Source organism: Peromyscus maniculatus, chromosome 8 (genome assembly GCF_049852395.1).
Source record: "Peromyscus maniculatus bairdii isolate BWxNUB_F1_BW_parent chromosome 8, HU_Pman_BW_mat_3.1, whole genome shotgun sequence".
Taxonomy (NCBI): Eukaryota; Metazoa; Chordata; class Mammalia; order Rodentia; family Cricetidae; genus Peromyscus; species Peromyscus maniculatus.
The window spans coordinates 71,597,512-71,621,602 of NC_134859.1; the positions used below are offsets into that span (position 1 = coordinate 71,597,512).

A 24,091-nucleotide genomic window follows, 5' to 3' on the forward strand; every position below is an offset into this window, starting at 1 on the left:
CGGCTGCCATTGATCAGCCCTTGGGGTAATGAGAGCCAGGGGAGAAAATAAAAGAGAAAAGGGACAGGCAGGGAGTGCAGACATGGGCCCAGAGAGAGAACAGCCCCAGGGGGGGCTAGGAACTGGCCAGGGCAGAGAAACCGAGACACCAGAGGCAGGGTAAGATGCTGGCGCCCATGAATGAGGGCCAAGTGGCAGCTATGAAGGAGATGCTGAGAAAGATAAAAACTAAACAACAACCCCCCCCCCCAAAAAAAAAAAAAAGGACAGGAAGGAATGGTAATCTGATTCCGGGAGAAAGCTCTGCTTCACAAGGACAAAGTGGACCTGGGTGAAGGAGCATTGGAGCAAAGCCAGGGTTTGAACACACGCCTGGCTTCTCCCGGGGTCCAGACTCATTGCAGCACCCCACTGCAGGGTCTTATGGCCTGGTGCAAGCCCATGCACAGCCCAGTGGGAAGCTGGGGGTGGGGGTGCCCCACGCCTGCACTGAGGTACCAATGTAGGATGTCACTGTAGACTTGGCTAGCTCTCAGCAGCAGGCCTCCTAAGTGGTGCTAGGCTAGAGGGTTCTTTCCCTGCCCCTGCTCTGTTCTCACCCAGCCCTTTGTCCCCCCCAAATGCTTCTGATTGCATAAAACGACCCTGGGCATGTGCAGTTTCCCATCTACAAGCCAAAGGGAGCAAGAGCCCTTCGCTGAAGGTACTATGGGAATTCAGTGAGACTGTGAGCCATCTTGTGAGTACTCAAGAGCCTTAGGAAGGGTGCGTCCCTCATAACCGTCATCATCTCCATCACCATATGCTCCGGCTCTTGATCCCAAACCCACCAAGGTGAGGGTGCCGTGGATATGAGTGAGACTCAGGGCTCAGATTAGACAAGATCCAGCCCTTTGCACAATGCCCAACCCTGCTGGCACCTCGTCTCTTCGAGGGCCTGTCTATGCCGGGCCCGGGTACAGATGGCCTCAGAGAGCCCCAGAGGTCTAGAAGTCTGTGGAGCTTTCTCTTGGCCCTCCATTAGCCCATTTTCCCCACAGAATCAAAAGCAGCTGCAGCCGGGAATATCGGACCTGCCGCCTCTGACTCAGTCCGAGTGGAAGGTCAAGGCCAGCTGGAAACATAAGGTGCCTTCCAACCTGCTATGGAGAGAAGGGGGGAGGCAGTTAGCCTCCAGCCTCAGGATTCCTTCACTTGTTTAGTCGTTTAAACACTAGGGTGTGCTGTCCCCATGCTGGGGTCTGAGACACAAAATGACTAGATTGGATGGCCCTCTCTGGTCAAGCATACACAAAGCTCCAGCGCTACTGTAAGCCAGGCATGGCTGTGTGCCTCTGGAATCACAGCGAGGTAGAGGCAGGAGGATCAGGAGTTTAAGCTACATAGTGAGCTTGAGGCTAGCCTGAGCTACATGAGTCCCTGTGGGTAAAGGTGCCTGCAGCAAAAGCCCGGCAGACCTGAAATCCATGTAAAAGTGGGAGAGAAATGACCCTAAAATTTCTTCCCTGATCTCCTCATACATACTGTGGCACTCACCCACATACATGCTGTGGCACTCACCCACATACATACTGTGGCACTCACCCACATACATGCTGTGGCACTCACCCACATACATGCTGTGGCACTCACACTCACATACATGCTGTGGCACTCACACCCACATACACACAATAATAACAACATAAGCACAATAATTCCTGCCTGCCTGTAGAGGCTGAAAGAAGGACCTAGAACCACTTGCAAGAAGGTACCAAGACTACTGTTTGCATTTCCTCTTTCTAAGGGAAGCTGCCCAATTTGTGGAAAGTGTCTGAGGTTGCTAATAAACACAAAATCAACTGCTTTTTAAGGAGTCTCCTTTCTGACACCCACAGACCTCAGTGAAAAGCAGAGAACCTAAGGAACAAGGAGCCAGCAAAGGAGACAGCAGGGTTAGCTCCTGTCCTCCCCCGCAGCCAGTGAGGGTGTCCTCCGAAATGGAACAGTGTGATGGAGAGGACCAGAAAAATCCCTCTAGGGCTGCAACTAAAGGGAACTTTGTTTAGAAGCAGTCTGGTCTCAACTCACCAGTGGTTCAGCCCTTTCCAATCTTGGAAGGAACTGGAAGACTCACCAGGGGAGAGCAGGAGGCTCTGGGCCTCTGGCCTTCCCCCCTCTCCACCCACCCTAGTCCACTAAAGAAGGTTCTGCCTGCGAGAAGGTAATGCTCAGAGCAGTTTTGCCCATGGCCATTGTCAGCAATTACCGAGTTCACAATTTATAGAGCACAGTGCAGCCCCCTGCAAGGTATGGTTTCCTCATTTTACAGAAAAAGCAAACGAGAAGCAATTTTCAGAGGCTTGTCCATGTCAGAAAAGGTGAGTAGGAATTGGACATAAGGTTCAAGCCACATTCACACTGAGGATTCTGAAGGAAGGAACCAGGATGTAGTCCTGGGCGGGGGTGGGTGGGGGTTAGGGGTATAGTGACACCAACCTATGGATGAAAGGCTGACAGGGGAGGGAAAAGAATGGGCTATCCCAGGCACCTCCTGACCAGGCCTCCAGGACGCTCAGGAGATGGGAACAATGATATCCCTAGTCCGGGGTCAGCCTCCCCCTCTGTGCACATCTGGAGCATAGCCTTTAAGTGAGGACCACAGAGCTCAGGCTGGGTGGGAGGTGGTCAGAACTTTCTGGAGTGCTTCCCCCAGCAGGATGAGCCTAAGACCACCAGGGAGGTGTTAATGAAACAGGGAAGCTGCGAACAGACCCAGGAGTGATTCTAATCTGACACCTCCACCCCAGCCCCCATCAGTAATGAGCTGGGACCTGCCCTTCTCCCCAGAGATGGGGCGAGAAGGAGGGGTCCTCGGGGAACTTCTGGCTTCAGAAGCCCCCTTTCATCATCCTCGATATTTTCATTGCAGTACAAAGCTCAGTCATTGGGCACCTACTATTTCCTGTACACAGTGCTGAGTCTCTTTCATATATCTCATTATAAATCCTCCCCTCCAACCTATATAGTTAAAACCTATATAACGAGGACCATCCTGCCTCTATTTTACAGAAGACGAAACTTAGCTAAAGCAAAACCAACATCAGGACCAACAACATGGGACTGTCTGGAATCTGTATTCACAGGGTGGTGCATGGTGGCACACGCCTATAATACCAGCACTCAGGAGGCTGTGACAGGGAGACCGTGAGTTCGAGGCCAGTGCTGAAGATATAGCTCAGATAGTACCGTGTTTGTCCAAGATGCACTAGGCTCTGGGTTGGCTCTCCAGCATCAAATAAACCTATGATATCTAAGCACTTCAGAGATGGAGGCTGAAGAATCCAGGAGTTCACAGCCAGCCTTGACTACACAGTGAGTTTGAGGCTTCATGAGATCTTGCCTAAATAAAATTAATGAAATTCAAATTAAAAAGTATTTGTTCCCTGTGCTATTTGGTACAGTGCACCTGGTATGTACCTACCAAGGACACCACACAGGGAGGCAGGGCTGGAGTGGGAGATAAAGGCAGCATGGCTACCATGTGTCCTTGAAGTTCCAGAGGGGGAAGAATGAAGGGTGGGCAGGATTCCAGCCCCACCATTAAGACTTCCTGTCTGTCTCTCCTTCCCAGGTGTGCAAGTGAGCATGGGTGTTGGGGTACAGCTCTGCCCTGGAGAAGGAGGGAGAGGATAGGGAGGCCTGCAGAAGGGAGGGGGGAATGCTGAGAAGACGCCCACCTCCCAGCTGGGGGAAGAAGGGGCCGAGGTGCTCTGAGCAGAGTCCCTGTTTGTAAACATCATTAATCAGGGATTAGCAGATGGGCATGCTAATTGTACCTGTGGAAGTGAGAGACCTCAAGGTTGATTACATTTACAAACTGTGGGGATCCCTGGTGCCTGGCCCTGCAGGAGCAAGGAGAGGGATCTACTTCAGGGCCCCAGGCTTGGGGATGGTTTGACAATGTAGCCTCTTGTTATATATATATTCCAGTCCAGGATGAAGGGAAAATGGGAAGGGGCTGGCCAAAAGAGAATTCTGTAAATGTTCTTTCAACTCCAGCTTCCCCCAACTCCTCCCAGTATCCCAGGGAAGACCATCATGTTGCAGCTGAAGGGGAGCCTAGAACCTCTGGGGAAACTGAGGCCAGTATGAAAGAGAAGCACATCCCAGTGCTCTGACCTCCAGGCTGATCTTCAGGTGCACTAGGAAACAGCAAGTGTCCTCCAGATGTGGGTGGTGGCCTTTCCTTATCTGCTCTTGCATCTGCATCTTATAGACGATGAAAACTGAGGTCAGGGATATTTTAATATTTACTTTTATTTTTATGTGTTCAAATGTTTTGCGTACATGTGTGTCTATGCACCATGTGGGTGCCTGGTGCCAGATCCCCTAAGACCAGAGTTACAGATGGTTATGGCTGCCACATCGGTCCTGGGAATCGAACCTGGAAGAGCTGCCAGTGTGCTTAGCTGATGGACTATTTCTCCAGCCCAGTTTGCTTTCATACACCGCCTCGGACCTCCTGCCCAGAGGTGGCACCACCCACTAATGGGCCGGATCCTCCCATATCAATTATTCACCAAGGAAATGCCACGGACCTGCCTACAGGCCAGTCTGGTGGAGGCATTTTCTCAATTGAGGTTCCTCTTCCAGATCACTTTAGTTAGTGTCAAGTTAACAAAAACTAACCAGTAGTTTTAGACAGTCTCAAAGGACATTAGTTCTCACAGCAGGAATCCCTTGGAGTCTGCCTGGGCACACAGAACCTAGGGGTGTTGGTGCTTTCCCAACCTTCTTAGTGTAAACAGGCCTATTACCGGGGGTGCAGGGCAGCTTCATTTCGTTAGAGGCTGTCCTGAAGGTAAGCCTATAATGGTATGTCAAACACTAGATCATTCTGACAGCCACTAAGCACCACCCAGGACGAGGGGATAAACATTTTTTTTTAAACAGGGTATTGCTATCTAGCCCTGGCTAGTCTGATACCTGCTATACAAACAGGCTAGTCTCAAACTCATTAACACTCCTCTGCCTCAGCCTCCTGAGTGTTGGGATTACAGGCATGTACCACCATGCCTAGCAAGCCAGTGATCCTGAACCCGGAGGCATGACACCATCTGGGAACCTTTAAGAAATACTGATCCAGCTGGACGGCAGTGAACACACCTTTAATCCCAGCACTCAGGAGGCAGAGCCAGGCGGATCTCTGTGAGTTCAAGGCCAGCCTAGTCTACAGAGTGAGATCCAGGAAAGGCATCAAAACTACACAGAGAAATCCTGTCCCGGAAAAAAAAAAAAGAAAGAAAGAAAGAAAGAAAGAAAGAAAGAAAGAAAGAAGAAGGAAGGAAGGAAGGAAGGAAGGAAGGAAGGAAGGAAGGAAGGAAGGAAGGAAAGAAAGAAAGAAAGAAAGAAAGAAAGAAAGAAAGAAAGAAAGAAAGAAAGAAAGAAAGAAAGAAAGAAAGAAAGACTGATCCATTGGACATGGCGCACACACAGAGACACAAAAACATACACATAAAAACACTGTGGGGGTTGTTTGTTTGTTTGATATAGGGTTTCTCTATGTAACAGCCCTAGCTGTTCTAGAATTTAATTTGGTGACTAGGCTGGCCTCAAACTCACAGAGATCTGCCTGCATCTGCCTTCAGAGTGTTGGGGTTAAAGGTATGCGCTACCTACCATACATGGTAAAAATTAAACCTTTTTTTTCTCTTTATTCTCTCTCTCTCTCTCTCTCTTTTTTTTTTTTTTTTTTTTTTGAGACAGGGTTTCTCTGTGTAGCCGTGGCTGTCCTGGAACTCACTCTGTAGACTAGGCTGGCCTCAAACTCAGAGATCTGCCTGCCTCTACCTCCTGAATTGTCCTCTTCTGGACTCTGAAGGCATGTGCACTCACATCCACATACCCACACGCAGACACGCACAAACCAATAAATAAAATACACATAATTTAAAAATACTCTTGAAAGAAAACAAGCAAGACAGAACTGAATTGGGCCTGGTGGCTTAAGCTAGTAATCCTAGATGTTCAGGAGCCTGAGAAAGGGGGCGTTGCAAGTTCAAGGCCTACCTGGGCTAGGATGAATTCATGACCAGCCCGGGACCTGTTTCAAAAGTAAAAAAAGTAAGAGGGTTGGCACTACAGCTGTATTATTTATTGAGCACCTACTACATACAAGGTACCAAGTTTCCATCGTTCTTTACATCCTCCAAGGATATAAAGGAAGTGTGAAGGTAACTTTTCCCAAGTCTCCCAGCAACCAGGATCACAATTCAGGGGCTGCTGTCCCCCATCCCACACTCAGCGATGCCAGTCAGAGGTCTTATGGCCATTTGTGGAGACAGTTTTGGTTTCATAACCAGAGCTCCCGGAGTCCAGTGGGTACATCTCACCATGCTCAGGACAGTTCCTACAGCAAAGGATTATCCAGCCTAGGGCTCAGATGTAGCTCAGTAGGTAGAGTACTCGCCTAGCTTGCACAAAGCCCTGCATCTATCCCCAGCAACATATAAATTGGCATAGTGGGGTATGTCTTGAATTCTTGCACTTGGGGGTTAGGGGTAAGAGGATCAAAAGTTCAATGTAATCTTCGGCTAAATGGCAAGTTTTAGGACACCCCAGGTACATAGTATATGAAACCCTGTCTCAAAAAGAAAAAGAAAAAAAATCCTACTGCCCAGGTGTACCCAACGATCTCAGCACCACACGGTGGCTGCTGTATTTGGCTTGTTTCTTTAACGCTCATTGGGTGTTCCAACGTGCAGCCCGGAGTGAGACCACTGTTCGGCAACATTACTTCTGCTCCACTGTGGGACCCTGGAGGAGGGGACCAAGCCTATTGGGGCTGTACAACAGTGACCCTGACTTCACAACCTCTCAGACTCAAAGGCAAGGGCTTTGGGTCATAGGTTCCTTCCACTGGGCTGGACAGTGTGTGTGTATGTGTGTGTGTGTGTGTGTGTGTGTGAGAGAGAGAGAGAGAGAGAGAGAGAGAGACAGAGACAGAGACAGAGACAGAGACAGAGACAGAGAGAGATGCTTACTATTTTCCTTGTCTCTAATGGGGCTACAAAGAGGGGTCTCCCTGCAAGCTTTGGCAAAACTATGGTGTAAAGAGCAAGACTGCCACCTAGTGGTCAAATAGAGGATGACAGTTCAGCTGTAAGGCGCTCACTGGATGGTACCTCTCATTAATTTCATCCTCATCACCGGGATGGATAGGATCCCTCTACATCCTCACTCTCACACTCCACACACCCTGCACTGGACTGTCTGATTCTTTCTCATGCTAAAACAGCCTTTTGACTCCTGGGCAGGATCCAGGACAGATACCGTCTGTCTTAACCCATCCTGGAAATTGGCAAACTACCATTTCCAACTGGAAATGAAACCCTCCTTGGTCTCCACTGGAAATGTCTCCTGACTGTAGCCAGTAAACAGGCTCTCACAGGCAGAGAGCCCAGCACACCCAAGCCCGAGGATCGGTGTGTGACTCGTTCCGGTTCCTACGCACGTTCATCTCAGACAGTCTGTGGAGGCCCACATTTGGCCTGTTTTTCCGACCACAATGGCAGCAGTCCTGGGTACTGGGCCTCTCTGAGTCCTTCGGGTGTAGCTAAGGGTTCTCAAGTATCTTGGAGAAGTTGTCCCTTCTCCGTCTGTACAGGGAAACTCTTCTTCTGGCTGCAAATGGAGTGCAGAAGAATTCCTAAAGGCAAGGGGGAGATGGAAAGGATCAGGACACACAGGGCACACTCTTGTTTCCCACATACAGCAAGTGAGGCATCAGCCTGTTCAAGATAAATCAGTCAGAAAATGAGAGGGGACAGAAGCCACCCCCATGTGGCTGGGGTGAGGGGAGGGATAGACTCACCTGTGGCCACAGACACATTCAAAGACTCAAGACCGGGAGGCAGGTGACGCCCGGGTAGAATAGTAAGGAGCATCTGGCAGCAGGCAAGAACCTCCTGGGACAGACCAGAGCCCTCGTTGCCTGCAGGACATGGGACAGTATTAGGGAAGCCCAGCCTGAAGTCCACACACTTAGAAAACAGACACTGGAAACTCAAAGCAGATATAGCCTACTTACCCAGCACAAGGAGAGTAGGCCGGTCCCAGAGGAACTCTAGGCAGCTAGTGACAGGGACCTTGGAGGACTGGGAGATCTCAGGACCTGGGCAGCCCACTGTGCCCACCACGAGCCAGCCCTGCTGGGCCTTGGCCTGAAAGAGGAAAGAAAACACCATGTCCTGGCTCACCGATTAGTCATCAGAGCCATGGCCAAGGAGCCCAGCCTTGTACACACACATTCACTGAGAAGTGCCTTCAACTTAGGGTCAGTCAGATCCTCTAGCTGGCCAGCATCTGAGGATGGGGCCAACAACACACTGGACGAAGATCCCAGCCGTGTGGTAGGGTGGCTGTGGAAGTCTTTGGAGTGATGGGAGAGAGCATATCGGAAGATAACTAATGAGTGAGTATCTTGTAGGCAGTGGGGGAAGGTTCCAGGAAGGGAGACCTGTAAGTATGGAGACACAAAAGCCCTGCTCACCTGTCATATCTGAGGCACAGTAAGCTAGCCAGAGGGAACGCTGTCAATGAGGCAGAGCACTGGCCACACAGAGTAAGGTCTCAGGGGCCACCGGAAGCACTGGGCTTTTATACTGATATCAAATCTTCGAAAGGCTTCATTTTGTTTTGAACTCACTATGAACCCCAGGCTGGCCTTGAACCCATGGTAATTTCCCGGTCTTAGTCCCTCAAGTACTGGGACTGTAAGTATGTGCCACCAGACCTGGCGCTTTGAAACATTTTGAGCAAAGAAGTGACCCAGTCTGACTTGGGTGTCAGAATCACTGAATCACTGTGCACATCACACTGCGACCCAAGCACCGAGGAGATGGGAACTCGGACTAGGGCCTCAGAAGAAAGGGCGAGAGATGGGGATGGTGTAGCAATAACTCCAAGAAAAAGGCAAAAGGATCTGGGGACACGTGGGACGTAGCTGTGAAGACAAGAAGTCAAAGGTGATCTCTGGGCTGAACAACTGAGCTGGGTAGGCCCTAGAAGAACAGATGGTCAGCCCTGTGGGAGCGGAGGGGAAGAGTTGTAGCAGATGTAATAAGTCTGGAGTTGAGGTGGGGGGTGAGATCCAAGGTAGAGCATCCATTTGGGAGGCAGTCAAATCAAAATGGGAGTTTAAGCCCGGCAGTGGTGGTGCACGCCTTTAATCCCAGCACTCGGGAGGCAGAGGCAAGCGGATCTGAGTTCGAGGCCAGCCTAGTCTACACAGTGAGTTCCATGATAGCCAGAGCTACCCTGTCTCGGGAAACAACAAAAACAAAGGGTGAATCCTGTTTCCTACCAAGCTCAGCCAGAGTTCCTCAGAAGGGGGACTGTCTATCAGATGATGACAGAAAATGCTTCTAGACATGAGCTGTTCAATATGAGAACCACTGGGCACACCTGACTACTTCCTAAAGATTTTGAGATTTTCTTATGTGTCTGAGGGTTTATCTGCATGTATGTGTGTGTACCACATGTGCCTGATACCCATGGAGGCCAGAAGAGGACATCAGATGCCCTGAAAAAGGAGCCACCATGTGGGTGCTGGGAATCAAACCTGGGTCCTCTGGGAGAGCAGCCAGTGTTCTTAACTGTTAAGCTATCTCTCCAGTCCTAGTACATCTGACTATTAAGGATTAAATATGGCTAGTCCAAATTGAGATGTATTATGTATAAACATTTTAAAATGGTATTTAATCTGGACATGGTGGCATACACCTATAAAGAGGCCCAGACAGCCGGGCGTGGTGGCGCACGCCTTTAATCCCAGCACTTGGGAGGCAGAGGCAGGCGGATCTCTGTGAGTTCGAGTCTAGCCTGGGCTACCAAGTGAGCTCCAGGAAAGGCCCAAAGCTACACAGAGAAACCCTGTCTCGAAAAAACCAAAAAAAAAAAAAAAAAAAGAGGCCCAGACAGGAGAATTTCTGTGGATATGAGGCTAGCCTTGGCTACACATCAAGATCCTGTCTCAATTTTTTTTCTTTAATAATAAAGTGTATGTTTTAATGATATTTGGGGCATATTGAACATAAATTATGTTTCTTTTTACTTTTCTGGTTTTTTTGTTTGTTTGTGTTTGTTTGTTTTTTGATGATGTTATTGTTCTGTTTTTTGAGATTGGGTTTCATGTAGCCTAGGCTGGCCTTGAAAGGAATGGTCTCCCTACCTCCACTTGCTAAAGGCTCAAATTACAGATATCTGGTTCTTTTTACTTTTCAGCGTGGTTACTAGAAAATCTGAAATTAGACACGTGGCTTGAATGTGAGTTTATTAGGCAGCTTTCTTCCCCTCCTTTCAAGGTTATTGTCTTACCGTGGGGTGGGCGGGGGGACGGGGATGGACAGAAGTCAGAGGGGATGCCAAATACGAGGCAATGTTGCCCTCTAGTGTCTAGCTAGGAAAACACAGCTGAAGAACGCTAAAGCTTGCCCCTAGCAAAGCCTTGTTCAAAATCGCTTGTTCAAAGTTGAGCTTCTATTCCAGATACCCACATCTCCTGTCCACCAGGTCCCCAGAGTCTTGCTGAAGACCCAAAAGTGTCAGACACTGACTTGCTGACGCAGATGGCCAAGGCAGTAAAGGAAATGAGGCGAGGAAATCCCTAACTTCAGACGATGCTCCATTTGTGATTTTTAAAGACCCCGGGATCCTTCCCAGTGGGACTTAGAAGGCCGTAGGAATCAATGCCACCATGTTCCCTTCTCTTCTCCACCCCGACCCCCATCCACTGCTAGCTGGAAGTGGCTTTAAGAGTCCGAGGTAGACTCAACGCCTCTCCTTCCCCTCTTGTCCCAAATTACCTTCAAAAAACCGGCCAGGTCAGGAGTGGCGAACACGTCCATCACCTCCATAGCCCCAGCGCTGGCCTTGCTGACTACTGGAGTGAGCGGGCAGCTGCAAAGGTTCCCCACCATCCGCGTTAAACCCGGCAATCTCAAGCCCCGCGCCCTCCACACCCTCGGGCTCCCCCCAAGGTGCTTTAGGTACTTGGCTCTGCCTCCAGATTGGGCGCAGAAAGAACTAAGGGACGTCCGTGCCTGTTTCTCCGGCTGGTGATGACTCTGTCTGCTCCGAGGAAGTGAGCGGAGCGCAGCACAGCCCCAAGATTCCGGGGATCCTGGAGCCCCTCAAGGACAAGCCACAGCTGCTGAGGGTCGTCGCCTGGGCTCGCCTCTGCCGCCTCATCGCAAGGCCGGGGCCGCAGCGGGCTCACCTCCATGCAGACGCCCTGGTGCACCTGGTAGCCGCACAAGGCATCCAGTTTCTGCCGCCTGGGCCTCAGGACAGGGATGCCCCGCTCCTCGGCCACCCGGAGCAGCTCGGCCCGCTCCCCCTGCAGCCCAGCCTTTCCGGCCTGGAGCAGGAGCCGGGCCACGCGCCGGCGGGCGGCCCGCAGGGCCAGGAGGCACGGGGACAGGCCGAACAGACGTTCCAGCCGCTGGGTCGGCGCCAGGTCATCCAGAAGCAGGCGGCTCAGCTCCTCCCCGCCAGGCCGCGCCACCCGGGAGAAATGACGGACAACCAGGCGACCGAAGCACCCGACCGTCCGGAGCAGTCGCATAGCTCCAGCGGCGCCTGGGACTCCACTAACAGACGGCTGCAGAGGACCCGTTGGCCTCCCCCACCACGACCCCTCACGTGGGACAAACTGTCCCGAGTCCCTGCTCAAAGATTGCCCACAACCTGAAACCCAAGCCAAGATAGTCACCTCCCAGACTCCCACGTGGGTCCCCAGCTTCCGGGTTCCGGAGGCCCGGCCCCCCGTCCGATGACGCACACGCGTGCTTCTGCCGCAACTATGGCTCCAAAGCACCCCCTACAGGAATGGCTCGCACTACCTCCAGTGCCGTGGGCGAGCTCAGAGGCTGTGGTGCTGATGCTGAGCTGACCCTACCTCGCCCTGCTCCCGGTGACGGGAGGTGTCAGGAAGCTGGGCTAGCCGAATTCACTTACTCACCTTGCAAAGACCAATTTAAGACGATGGTTTGGCCATCCTGTTGAATCAGGTCAGTCTTGGTGCCTTCCTCCTCACATTCAGGCACAGCGTCACTTCTGGGAATTGTTCCCAGAACCCTATCCTGTCAGACCCTCAGCATCAGCCGGCAGAAACCCAACGATATTTCCCATCTCCGGACCACTGCGGTGAAGACTATCATGTCTCTGTTGAGAAGCAACTGATGCTCTTGGCCCATGGTAATGCTGGGACTCCTTTGCTGACTGCTCAGACCCCTCTACTAATTCTTTTCAGCCTGTCTTTTTTGCTTTTTTTTTTTTTTTTTTTTCCTTTTTAAGCTTGTTTTGTTTTGGTTTTTGGAGACAGGTTTTCTCTGTGTAGCTTTAGAGCCTGTCCTGGAACTCGATCTGTAATCCAGGCTGGCCTCAAACTCACAGAGCTCCACCTGCCTCTACCTCCTGAGTTCTGGGATTAAAGATGTGAGCCACCACTGCCCAGCTAAACTTTTTTTTTTTTTTTTTTAAGATTTCTTTATTCTTTTTTTTATTTTTTTATATTATGTATACAGTGTTCTGCCTGCATGTATGCCTGCGGGCCAGAAGAGGGCACTAGCCTTCACTACAGATGGTTGTGAGCCACCATGTGGTTGCCAGGAATTGAACTCAGTACCTCTGGAAGAGCAGTCAGTGTTCTTAACCTCTGAGCCATCTCTCCAGCCCCAGCTAAACTTTTTTTAAGGCAATGTCTCACCAAGTTATCCCCATGAATGGCCTAAAATTCCTTATGTAGACCAGTTTGACCACAAATTCATGGCAACCCCCCTGCTTCTGCTTCTCAAGTGTTGGTATTAAAGGTGTGCATTACTATGCATGCCTGGGTCCAACTTATCTTATTTTTCAGGTCTTTCATTGTTTATGCATGGAGGTGTATTATCTGTGTGTATGGCTGTGCACCACATGCATGCCTGGTGCCCCAGGAGACCAGAAGAACTTGTAGATTCCCTGGGACTGGAGTCGCCATGTGGGTTCTGGGAAGCAAACTTGGAACCTCCAGAAGGGCAGCCAATGTTCTTAACTGCTGAACCATCTCCCCACCCTCTTATTTATTTACTTATTTACTTACTTATATTTTGAAGACACATGTATCTTTGGCTGGCCCTGGCACTAACCATCTCCTGCTCCCACTCCAGAAGTGATGCTCCAAATCTACCCATCTTCCCACTTACCTGGAAGAAATTGAGACACAGCCACAATGATCACCAAGGAGGAAGGGAAAAATGAAAGACACTTCTAAAGCCAGAGTAGGTTTTGATCTTTCTCTTTAATTGTTACAGTGAAATGGAAGCTGGGAGACAGGCCCTGGTATTCTGTAGCCGTGGTCAGAGTGCAGTGATGACCCCAGGATAGTAGCCAGGATTGGGCTGGAGAGGTGGGGAGCGGGGCAGGGAGCCTGGAGCCCTGGGTAACCATACAGGTGAAAGGTGAGGCCCTGTCTCTGCCACCCCAACCCTAAGGGACAGAGGGGAGGGCGCGAGATAAACAGTGCCCCTTTTGGCCACATCCCCTTGCTAGGTCAAAAGGAAGAGGCTGAGGAGAGCAAAGGCCAAGGAACCCAAAGGGGGACCCAGAACAAGTCAGCAGATAAAGCAGTCATGACCACGCCTTCTCTCCCCGGCCCATTTTTTCACATGTATATTGGGAATAATTTGAGAATTTTTCTATCCCTAGTGGAGTGGATACCGAAAGTAAGATCCAGGGTCCAGAAATCAACAGCTAAAATCCAGAGGCAGGAGGCAAGCCATGAGGGTGGGGAAGGCAGGAGCTCCCCACAGAACACTAGGTCACCTGCTCTGTGGGCCTCATCTGGATGTCTCCAACCTGTGGAAGGCAGAAGGCGTGAGGCAGCTGCCCCCTCAAGGACTCCCTGCGGCCGGCCCACTTCTGGGCATAGTTGGGCTTCCCGTGGGTAAGCAGCTAAGGGCAGACTCACCTGAACATGTGGCGGGGTGCTGAGGACGTAGATGACGGCTTCGGCCACATCCTCGGGTTTGAGACACTGAGCAGCAGGGGAGAGCATTGAGACAGGGCCGACGTGACCGAGCTCCTCCCCCCTCAGAGGGACTGGAACCTCCACATCCCCACCCGACCCTCCAGGAGTGACAGGCTGCAGAGGAGCAGTCTGGGGGTCCTGAGGACTGAGCGGCTTGACTAGGCCCGGAAGGCGCCCACCTTTATGTCTTCGTAGGTGGCAGCTGCCCTCTCGGGGTCCTTGTCATGGAGTTTGAAGGCAAACTGTGTCTCCACCAAGCCTGGAGAGATACACTGGGCCAACAGAGATACACTGCTCAGCCTGAGCTTTCTCTGGCCTTGGAGGAGGCTGAGGGGAAAGGCTAGAGGCCACAGGGCTCCCGGATCACAATGGCAGCTGCCTCATGTCCTCCACTGTCCTCCTCCTTGCAAAGTCACCACTGAGGGCTCCCTCTGGCACCTCTCACAATACCCTGTACTACATACATATGGAGCGGTTCCTATAGGTTTGGCTAATGCTTTCCAAAGCGGTGCTTTTAAAGCCTCGTAACCAGTGAAGTGTCGTCATTATCACTGCATCTCACACATGTGAAGACTGAAGCTTAGTGAGGTTCAGTGATTTACCCAAAGTCATGTGGTCTTCTAGGGAAGAGCCCAGAGTGCTGGTCTCCAGTCACTGTGTGTGCTTTCTCTTAGTCTCACTCCACGGTCCCTTCGCGTTGGCCCCTCCCACTCCAAGTGTGAGTCTGACCATTGGCTCTGGGGAGCGAGGTGACTGTCCTCCTAAGGAGCAGCAGCGCCCAGGACTTGTGCACTCGTTGAACCCAGGGCCTCTCAGCAGGCCTTCCTGGACATGTGCAGGCGGGAGGGCTCGGCCCACACCATTCCCACCAGGGCTAGACCACAGCCTCACCGTGGCCCGGATGTGGGTCTGGGCCTCCAGAAGCTCTTGTCTTAGTCCCTCCGTCAAGGCTGTGACGGCATACTTGGTCGCACAATAGAAATGGATCACAGACTCGGGTGGGACTCGGTGGCCACACATGCTGGGTGGGAGAAGGGGAGGGGAGAGAGGAGAGGGTAAAGTTCCACAGCCACTGGCAGGGCTCCTGTCTTCCAGCTCAGCTTCGTTACCCAGAGGCTGACAGGGAGCCTTGGTGGGGGGACCGCGGATGGCTGTCCCTACAGTCCACTGGATAAATCTAGTCTCTTGTCTACGCAGCTCCTGAAACCTGCTTTGTCTTGAATCCGCCCTTTGGCCTACTGCGTACTCACTTCTGTGGCCAGACAGGTTGACGGGAGCCTCACCACGGTGTCTGCATGCTCACTGACAGGGCTCTCCTGGGAGATCTCTGGAGTTGTCCAGACCATGTCCCCAACAGGCAATGGGCCCTCCTAAGCTAGCGCCTGGGCAGTCTCTTTGGAGCACCATGCAGATGCATCCTTGGGTCTGAGGAAAAGGTCCATTGGCACTCAGTCCCTGGAGAGTTCCCAGGCATTGGCTACGGAGGGCAGGGGCTGAGCTGCCCGCTCTAGACAAAGGCACTTACTTCCCTTTGTCCGTATTAGATATTAAATACCTATCTTACTATCGAAGAAAATGCCATCCAGAGCTTAAGGGAGCTGTGACAGGTGGGTCACTTCAGTGACCCGAGCTCTAAGCCTCGGCTGCCCGGCCTCACCTGTTGATGTTAATAATATGCCCGTCGTCCACATTCCGCTCCTTCATGGACTGATAAGCCTCCCGAGTGCAGATGCTGAGGGCCAGTACATTCACCTGTGGGCCAGGGAGGGCGATGGAGTGGCTCCAGCTTGGGCCCAACTCAACAGGTGATAGAGCCGTGGAGCACGGGGGGGGGGGGGGGGGGGGGGGGGGGGAGTGGTATGCCTTCTCTGTGGGGGGCCCCACCCTTCACCACTACCACCCCCAGATGAGGGCAGAGGCAGCTCTTTTCCTGGCTGAGTCCCTGTGAACAAGCCTCCCACCCAAGCCCAGGGCACCCTGCCAGCCATCTCTGCCACAGTCAGACCTCTGCTTCAGGAAACCTGCCATCCCTCTCAGGGACGGCGTCTAGACCCGCTCCCTCTTAAACAGATCGAAAACCTTCCTGAAACGGCCTAAATCTTTCTCCTCACACACAGAATCCATCCCCTCTCTCCCTGCCCTCCTCAGCTACCCTGTTCCCTGGTAATCCCCACCAATCATGGGTGGAGGAGGCTCCCAGGCCTTTAACCTATACCCCAGCAACAGGCCCAGGTGTGGGGACTCTTCAGTGGGTGGGGTCACTTGCCATTCCTGGCAGCGGTGATCTTAAGTCCCCACCCTTCACGGTGCAGAGGTCTAAGGAGCTATCTGCTCTGAGGCACCTGTCTGCTGTCTACTCCACCCATTAGCCTTGCCAGAGAGGCCAGCAGAGATAAAGCTTTCATCGGGCCCTCCTGCCTCTCTCTTCTCCAGAGGAGAGGGACAGCTGGCAGATTAGCTGATTTGCTTTATCAAGTGCCACCCAGGCATCAGGACAGAATGCCCTCAGTGAAGACCTGCCTCAGTGCTTGGGGTAGCAGCAACACTTGGGTATTGGGCTGCAGAGAGGGCTCAGCCTGTTTCTGGTCCTCTTAACAGGGTGGGGTTATAGGGCATATGGAGGATAAATGAATCCCTAGGAGCATGGTGGAGCCTCCTGGGTCTAGGGCTACTAGGATGGGGCTAATGGATTCAGGTAATATTCAAGACAAAGGGGCCTTAGGGACTTAGGAGTCCCTCATTTTACAGATGGGCAAGCTGAGGTCCAGGATTAGACAGGTGTCTCTGCCCACGAGGGCTATGATTCTGACCCAGAAGACTGAGGCCAGGCTTCATTCTCATTGTTCCACTTCCAAGTACCTATTAATACTAGCCTACTACACCAGATGTAGAGAGGGCTCTGGCATTGCTTTCAGCCTCTCAAATACTTTCACACCCTAGTGCCACCCACAATGCTGTGCAGAAGTTGGAAACACATGTCCTTGAGGCTGTGTTTGGCCTGTGCATGCTCTTATTGCATGTGTTTATTAACTTTTTTTTTTTTGGTGTGCGCGTGTGTGTATGCATGCCGCAGTGCTAGCGTGAAGGTCAAAGGACAACTTATAGGAGCTGACTGTCTTCTCTCACCACATGGGGCTTGGGTCTTAATGGTGAGCACCTTCACCCGCTGGGCCATTTCACCAGCCCTGGCCTGCACACTCTCCAAAGCATAACACAGGGCTCCCCATTTCTCTAAAAGAAATCAAAGCTCTGCCCATACTGCAGTGGGCAACTAGCCTGGATTTGAGCAAGGGCCACCCCTCTACAAGGCCACGTGTTCTCCCACACTCTGTAGACTATACTTGGGGACAGTGGGGCTTGCGATATGGATGACTTAGCTGTGTCCATCCCAGCTAAACGTGACAAGACTACAGCTCAGAGGCTGTCAGGAGCTTGCCTGAGTCACACAGGACCAGGTGCAAACATAACGTCTTATTTCTGCTGCTTTTCTTCCCCTAAGACCTTGATCCCAGGAACCCAGCACAAGCAGGCACATCCAATAAATTACAATTCTCTCCTCTGCAGTCTTCCTCCCACCACAACCAGGCCAGAGTTTAAGAACTATCAGGGGCTGAAAAGCTGTTTATCCACTCACTCTCCTAGTGATACCAGTAGTGAGTGGAAAATCAAAACGCCCCAGCGGGAAACCGAAGCTCCCTCTTCCTGGAGTCCTGTCCCCAGGAGCCCTCTGCCTCATAGGCCCCTGGTGCCCACCCCCCTCTCCTCCCCCAGCCTCCTGGCCCAGTTCTGGAACCCTTACATTGAACATGTCCTTCCAGCCGCTGGTGCTGCCTGAGAGCAGGGTGTCGGGCCGGGCCATGCCAGCATTGTTGATACAGATGTCCACACCACTGTGCTGAGAGCGGACAGCTGAGAACATGGAGAGGATGTCCTCCTCATTTGACAGGTCACATCTGTAGGGGATCAAAGTCCCGGGGTAGCCTGCACTCTTACATTCAGCAGCCAGCTCCTATGAAACCCAACAGGGGTCTAACTGGGGTGAGCTGCTCACTCCCACACCTCCTCACCCAGGGTCGGCCCTCCCCCCGCCCCAGGTCACTACTCAGAACTCTCTAGTGGCAGCCGCCTTTTGGCCTTATGAGAACGGCTGGGTCTGCCCATCCCAAAGCTTGGTCTGTTTGGTCAAAGTCTAAGGGGTTGGGGACACTCCCCGGGAGGAGGAGAGCAACAGAGCAACCGTAGAACAGATCACGGAGGATCTCACAAATAAAGTCTTCAGGGCTAAGGAGAGAGAGGAGGTCAGGGGTCCTGAGAACGGAGGGAGACTTCTACTCTTTCCCTAGTACCTGGAAGTAGATCTCTATATACCCTTGGTCCCATATCATTCTTCCAGTAGGGCCAAGAGGCCCTGAGCTGGTTACCCCAGAGCCCCAATTCTCTTCTTCTCTTTAGTGTCGGCCAGTCCCTCCCAGAAGGGCTCAGCTCTGAACTGCCACTTCCCTTCCCAAAAGGCACACACAACTTAAAGGTGAGTCCTGTGCACACCCTTCAGTGGAACTCAATCAAGTCTCTCTTGCTCCCTACAAGTAGTCAGGCTCTCTAACCTCTAGTATCCCCTCAACCCCAAGTTTTCCCCACCTACTTAGTCGGTCACCTGCCACTAGACACTCCCTGTGCGTGTCCAAGTCCCTCAGTGCACTGCAGGGCCCCGAAAAGGCAGGGCCCGAGTGTGGCAGGAGCTGACATTTAGAAGTTGGAAGAAAGCAGGCTGTGGGAGGCCAGGGAGTGACTGGGCACTTGAGCCTTGTGAAGGTGACTGTGTAAGTGTGGCGAGGGGGTGGGGCGGGGCAGTGTGCAGGCTGGCCTAGAGGAAGGCCAATTTGGTCGACTGCCCTGGCCTGGGCCCCTTCCTCCTTCCAAGTGAAGCTAGGAATAAAAGGCTTGATCAGGTGACCAAATATATTCTTTCCTGCCTTTTTGTTTGTTTGTTTGGGGTTTTGTTTTTTGAGACAGGGTTTCTTTGTGTAGCCCTGGCTGTCCTGGAACTTGCTTTGTAGGCCAGGGTGGCCTTGAACTCACAGAGACCCTCCTGCCTCTACCTCCCTGGTGCTCTGTCAGATTCTTCCTGCTTTAACCTTCTGTGAGTTCAAAAGTTGTATCCCTCTGGGACTCAGAAGCCCCCTTATACCCGATTTTACTGTTCATAACCACCTCAGGGAGTAGGATTTCTCCCAGCAATTCTACAGAACCCAAACTTAGTTTTAATATCATCGAATTAATCAATCAATAAAAACAGATAGTGAGCAAGAAACCCAGGAATCCCCCCTCCAGAACTCAAAGTCCCCAACAAAAAAGCTGCGCGCGTGTGTATGTGTGTGTGTGTGTGTGTGTGTGTGTGTGTGTGTGTGTGTGAGAGAGAGAGAGAGAGAGAGAGAGAGAGAGAGAGAGAGAGAGGAGAGAGAGAGAGAGAGAGAGAGAGAGAGAGAGAGAGAGAGAGAGATATTTTTCTTCCAGTCACTGCCATGCCATGCTTCATCTCTGCCATCGCCATCTACTCTCCAAAATGACCTGAAATCAGGACAGTCCCACACAGCAAAGAGGTTCTTCCTTAATGACATGAAGTCATCCTAAGGCTGAATAATCTGCCTGGAGATTCCCTTGGGATTGGGGCCTCCCTTTCCTGGGTAACTTAGGGTAGAGAAGTGGAAGAGAAGGCAAGAGTGGCTTCAGAATTAGGGAATCAAAACTAAAAACAGGGGGCTGGAGAGATGGCTCAGTGGTTAAAAGCACTGGCTGCTCTTCCAGAGGACCCAGGTTCAATTCCCAGCACCCATATGGCAGCTCATCACTGTCTGTAACTCCAGTTCCAGGGGATCCAACACCCTCGCACAGACATATATATACAGGCAAAACACCAATGCATACACATAAAATAAAAATAAATAAATCGAAAAGAAAAACACCTAAAAACAAAAACAAAAACAAAAACACCTAGGGGAATCCAGTTGTCCAATCCTTGGTCTTAATCTCCTAGGCTTCAAAGCTGGGGTTGGACCCTATGCATCTCCAGGGAAAGGGAGGGGCAAAGTGGGGCAATGGTGGAGCCAGGTGACCTTGGGATTATCTGGGAGGCTATAAAGTGTACCTTTAGTCACTAGCAGGGGATCAGACAGTCCTTCCTGCACACCTTCTCCCTTTGCCTCCACCCAAGGCCTCCTTACTATCCATTTTCTACCAGTGGACTTTGAACCATGCTGAGGACAGAGCCCCGCAGGGAAGGGCTAGCCCACACACCTGAGGGTGGGCCTGCCAGGGCAAATAATGGGAATTTATTTCTCTTGTCTTCCCCCAAATGGCCATCTCCTCCTAGCCTTTTCAGAGTTGGTGCTGCTCATAAGTCTGGGGACCCCCAAAAGCATGTTAAGAGAAAAACTAGGGAGTTCTGGATCCATTAAGATTTTCATACCCAGTGCCCTACTTCACCTCTTCAGTCCCACCGAGGAGAGTGAACCAGAAAAAAAGAATCTCTAAGTAGATAGTCCAGTCTCCACTTAGGCTCATGGCATGTGAGTGGAGCCTCAGATATGAACTTGAAAGGAGCACAAGCTCCCACCCTCGCTCGCGGGTCAAATTCTCAGGTCAAGTCCTCTAGGTTCTTGCTCATTGGTTGGCTAGCCCTTTACCTGGTGTGGCTGTGTGAGGTCTGAGGACAAGAGGAAACTAACCTAGCCACTAAAGCGAGCCAGCTTTCTTTCCTTCTCCTGGCTGTCTCGCTAGGCCCTGACCTCTGGCTTCCCCTTTCCACCTGTCAGTATAGGGGCGGACGACGGCAGGGGTCAGGGATTTAGTACACTGCGGGCACAGGCTGCCAGCAGCGAATGGCTCGTTATAAAAACAGGACTAAGGGAGAAAGTAGGTCCCCCCGCTACTAGACACCCATCACTCCTGCCCTCCAGGCCGTTGCAAATGGCCCTGGGATAGCAGGCTGGTGAGAGCAGGGTCCCAGCCTGGCTCCGGCCACTCCCCCTCCCCCACCCGGAGCCCCAGCCCGCGGAAACGACGTCCCCCAGAGAGAGCGTCCCCGCTGCTCAGCGGGGCCTTACCTCGATGTTGCCAACGGTGCGGGCACAACCCACCACCTTCAGTCCCTGCTGGACTAATGCCCGGGCCACGGCCGCGCCTATGCCCCCCGAGGCTCCCGTCACCAGTGCCAGCCGGTCCCGCCACCGCTCCATGCCGGCTCTGGCCATGGTCCCGAGCCGTCCGCCCACCTCGTTCAGCCAGCCAGGCACGATGACCGCGGAGCTTCGGCCGGGGTGAGAGACGCTTGGCCGCTCCCTGGTCACTGCTGGGGCGAGCGCGGACAACTTGCAGGCGTCGGAGCAGTGCCTAGACCCACCCCCGTGCGGGCGAGCCTCCGGCCCGGGCTCCGCCCTCGGGACCTCGGCACTGGGCCACATCGCGCCCGAGGACCGCCGCGGCTTGGCCGCCCTGTCCCTTGAGCGGCCGCGGGGCCGCCCCTTCCGGCCACGCCCCCGCGCGAGCCCGTCCCTCCCACGGGGGGACGGAAACCGCAGCGATTCGGGCGGGGGCCCACCGGCGCGAGAAGGGGCCTGACAGCCTGCGGTCTTGCTTTCTTGGTGAGCGCCTCCCGTTGTGGTGGAAGAGGAAGAGGACGCATGCACTCGAGGCCGCCTTTGCTCAGTCAGCCCCACTTCCAGAGGCCTGAGGACCTAAAGGTTACTCCAGTGCCCTCCCAAACCACCGGTGATTGATAGCAGGGACTCAGTCCAGAAAAGCTCAAGTGTCTCCGCCCTTAAGACCAGGTGACACGAGGAAAGGTTCTTATGCACAGTACCCGATCCTTTGGTCTTATTAGCCAAGAACTAAATGGTTAAAATACCCAAGTATCGTTGAGTTCTACTTCTAAATGCCCCCATGGTCTCCAACTGCCCTGGACAGCACCCTCCCCCGTCCTACATGGGCGGAAATTTTATACAACGTACTTCGAGGATCACTGGCAAGAGCTGACAATTTGAACATCGAGTAACAGGCATATTTACACACTTTAAACAACATACACAATACACGCTGTAAGATAGGGTTTTGTTACTTTTTTTTTTCTCGTGTAGGCGACTTAACACGGCCTCACACATTTTGAGCACCAGCTCTACCACAAGGCCTGGTGGCACAAGTCAGTCACAGCACTATGAGAGTTAAAAGGCAGGTGAATCAGTTCCAGGTCATCCTTTACTACGCAGTTTCAGGCCAGCTGGAACATGAGACCTTTTCACAAAAAGCAAAACAATGACTATACTGGCACATAAAGAGGTGTGACAGTGTGACCTGCATCTCAGTCCTAGGGCAGGAATGTGCCCAACTGTCTTTACTTCATTCTCCATTATTGGATTATCAATTTTGTCAGAGTAGGGCTCACTCTGGCCATTCAGTTTAAAACTGCCTGATTTTGCCGCCCCTGAATGGTGGTGGCGCTCACTTTTATGCCTTTAATCCCTGCACCTGGAGGCAGAAGCAGGTAGATTTCCAAGTTCAAGGCCAGCCTAATCTACAGAGTAAGTTCCGAGACAGCCAGGGTAACACACAGAGAAACCCTGTCTCTGGGGAAAAAAAAGAAAAAAAAAAGAAAAAGAAAAAAAGAAAAACCCAAAACTGATGTCTGCCTTCTTCATATAGCCATCCTTTATGGTTGCTGGAGCTGGACATAGAGTTGAGAGATACGGCACCTTCGTACCACAGTCACAAAAGCCATGCCTTTGCAATCCTGTAATCCAGCACCAGGAGGCTGAGGCTTGATTATAAACCACATTCTGGGCTAGTGAGACCCTGACTGAAAAAAGAAAATTCCCTCGGGCTAGAGAGATAGCTCAGGAAAGCACTGGTTCAGTTCCCAGCATCCACATGGCAGCTCACAACTCTAACTCCAGTTCCAGAGGCTCTGACATCTTTACACAAACATACATACAAAAATACCTATACACATGAAAATTTTTCTTTAAAAATTAAAAAAATTTCACTTAACAAGCACCCACTTGGCTATCCTCCATATGGCCACAAAGGTAATAATTAAAAACAAAACTATTACGGGGCTGGAGAGATGGCTCTGAGGTTAAGAGCACTGACTGCTCCTCCAGAGTCTGGAGTTCAATTTCCAGCAACCACATGGTGGCTCACAACCATCTACGAGATCTGGCGCCCTCTTCGGGTTTGCAGGCATACATGGAAGCAGAACACTATACATAATTAACAAATATTTTTAAAAAAATATTGCTTTCGGGAATTTCACGTAGCCAGGGGTATAGCCCAGTTCCCAGTGATGTCTAATAAAGAAAATTGCCTAGATAATATTGCCCAGAGCTGTTTGGCTATGTTGCTCAGTGATACACAACCAAATAAAGACAACTCAGAAGGTTAACCCAAGAAATGCCATCAACTACCTGGGATACACCATGACAGAGGCTGAGGTAAGAGAACCATCTCCAAGTTCAAAGCCAGTCTGAGCTGCATTGTGAGGCCCAAACAAAAGATGCCAATGATGAAAACGACGCAAGCATCACTGTTACACACTTGAAATCTAATTAAATGGTAGGAAGCCCCTTCAATTCATTCCAGCCCCACTACTCAGACATGATGTCCTACTCCTTTTGTCTGGGGGCCACCATGTATTATCAACACACAGGCACAAAGCCCTAACTATGCATTTGTGGTGCTATTCAACCTAATCTTTTATTCTTTTTTGTGTTGTGTGCCAAGTGCATTTGTATGCAAGTGCCAGGCATGTATAGGCCAGAGGAAACTGGTATGGTTCCTCAGTAACACCGTCCTCCTTTTTAAGAAGTACATTTATGACAAGTGTGGTAGCACACAGTTTTAATCCCAGAACTTGGAAGACAGAGGCAGGCAGATCTCTCTGAGTTCAAGACCTGCCTGGTCTACATGGCAAGTCTCAAAACGAAACCAGTACATTTACATACTTATTGGTGGGGTACATGCATACCATGTGTGGTCAGAGGGGACAACTTG

The 24,091-nt window shown here is 51.6% G+C and overlaps 2 protein-coding genes across 2 annotated transcripts; both read right to left on the bottom strand.

Moving 5' to 3' along the window:
* Positions 1 to 6,114: 6,114 nt before the first annotated feature.
* On the bottom strand, positions 6,115 to 11,764 carry Mrm1 (mitochondrial rRNA methyltransferase 1). The gene is made up of 5 exons (XM_006983175.4): positions 11,085 to 11,764; positions 10,848 to 10,941; positions 8,072 to 8,204; positions 7,856 to 7,975; positions 6,115 to 7,690 (listed from the first exon to the last, which is right to left on the bottom strand). Exons 1-5 carry the CDS (start codon positions 11,606 to 11,608, stop codon positions 7,608 to 7,610), a joined length of 954 nt encoding a protein of 317 aa, XP_006983237.2. The 5' UTR covers positions 11,609 to 11,764; the 3' UTR covers positions 6,115 to 7,607.
* Positions 11,765 to 13,302: 1,538 nt separating this feature from the next.
* Dhrs11 (dehydrogenase/reductase 11) lies at positions 13,303 to 21,563 on the bottom strand. The gene is made up of 7 exons (XM_006983176.3): positions 21,154 to 21,563; positions 17,850 to 18,059; positions 15,708 to 15,802; positions 14,942 to 15,071; positions 14,230 to 14,322; positions 13,991 to 14,056; positions 13,303 to 13,878 (listed from the first exon to the last, which is right to left on the bottom strand). Exons 1-7 carry the CDS (start codon positions 21,508 to 21,510, stop codon positions 13,837 to 13,839), a joined length of 993 nt encoding a protein of 330 aa, XP_006983238.2. The 5' UTR covers positions 21,511 to 21,563; the 3' UTR covers positions 13,303 to 13,836.
* Positions 21,564 to 24,091: the final 2,528 nt, after the last annotated feature.

Bases quoted from the DNA above. Each gene is read 5' to 3' on its own strand.
- Mrm1 (XM_006983175.4), bottom strand. From the start codon at position 11,608: ATGCGACTGCTCCGGACGGTCGGGTGCTTCGGTCGCCTGGTTGTCCGT. The intron at 8,205-10,847 runs GTAATTTGGGAC...TTCCTCTTTCAG, and splicing joins ACCTGGCCGGTTTTTTGAAG to GCCAAGGCCCAGCAGGGCTG. The intron at 7,976-8,071 runs GTAAGTAGGCTA...CATGTCCTGCAG, and splicing joins GCCTACTCTCCTTGTGCTGG to GCAACGAGGGCTCTGGTCTG.
- Dhrs11 (XM_006983176.3), bottom strand. From the start codon at position 21,510: ATGTGGCCCAGTGCCGAGGTCCCGAGGGCGGAGCCCGGGCCGGAGGCT. The intron at 15,072-15,707 runs GTGAGGCCGGGC...TCTCCCACCCAG, and splicing joins CATATTATTAACATCAACAG to CATGTGTGGCCACCGAGTCC. The intron at 13,879-13,990 runs GTGAGTCTGCCC...TGCCTTCCACAG, and splicing joins GCACCCCGCCACATGTTCAG to GTTGGAGACATCCAGATGAG.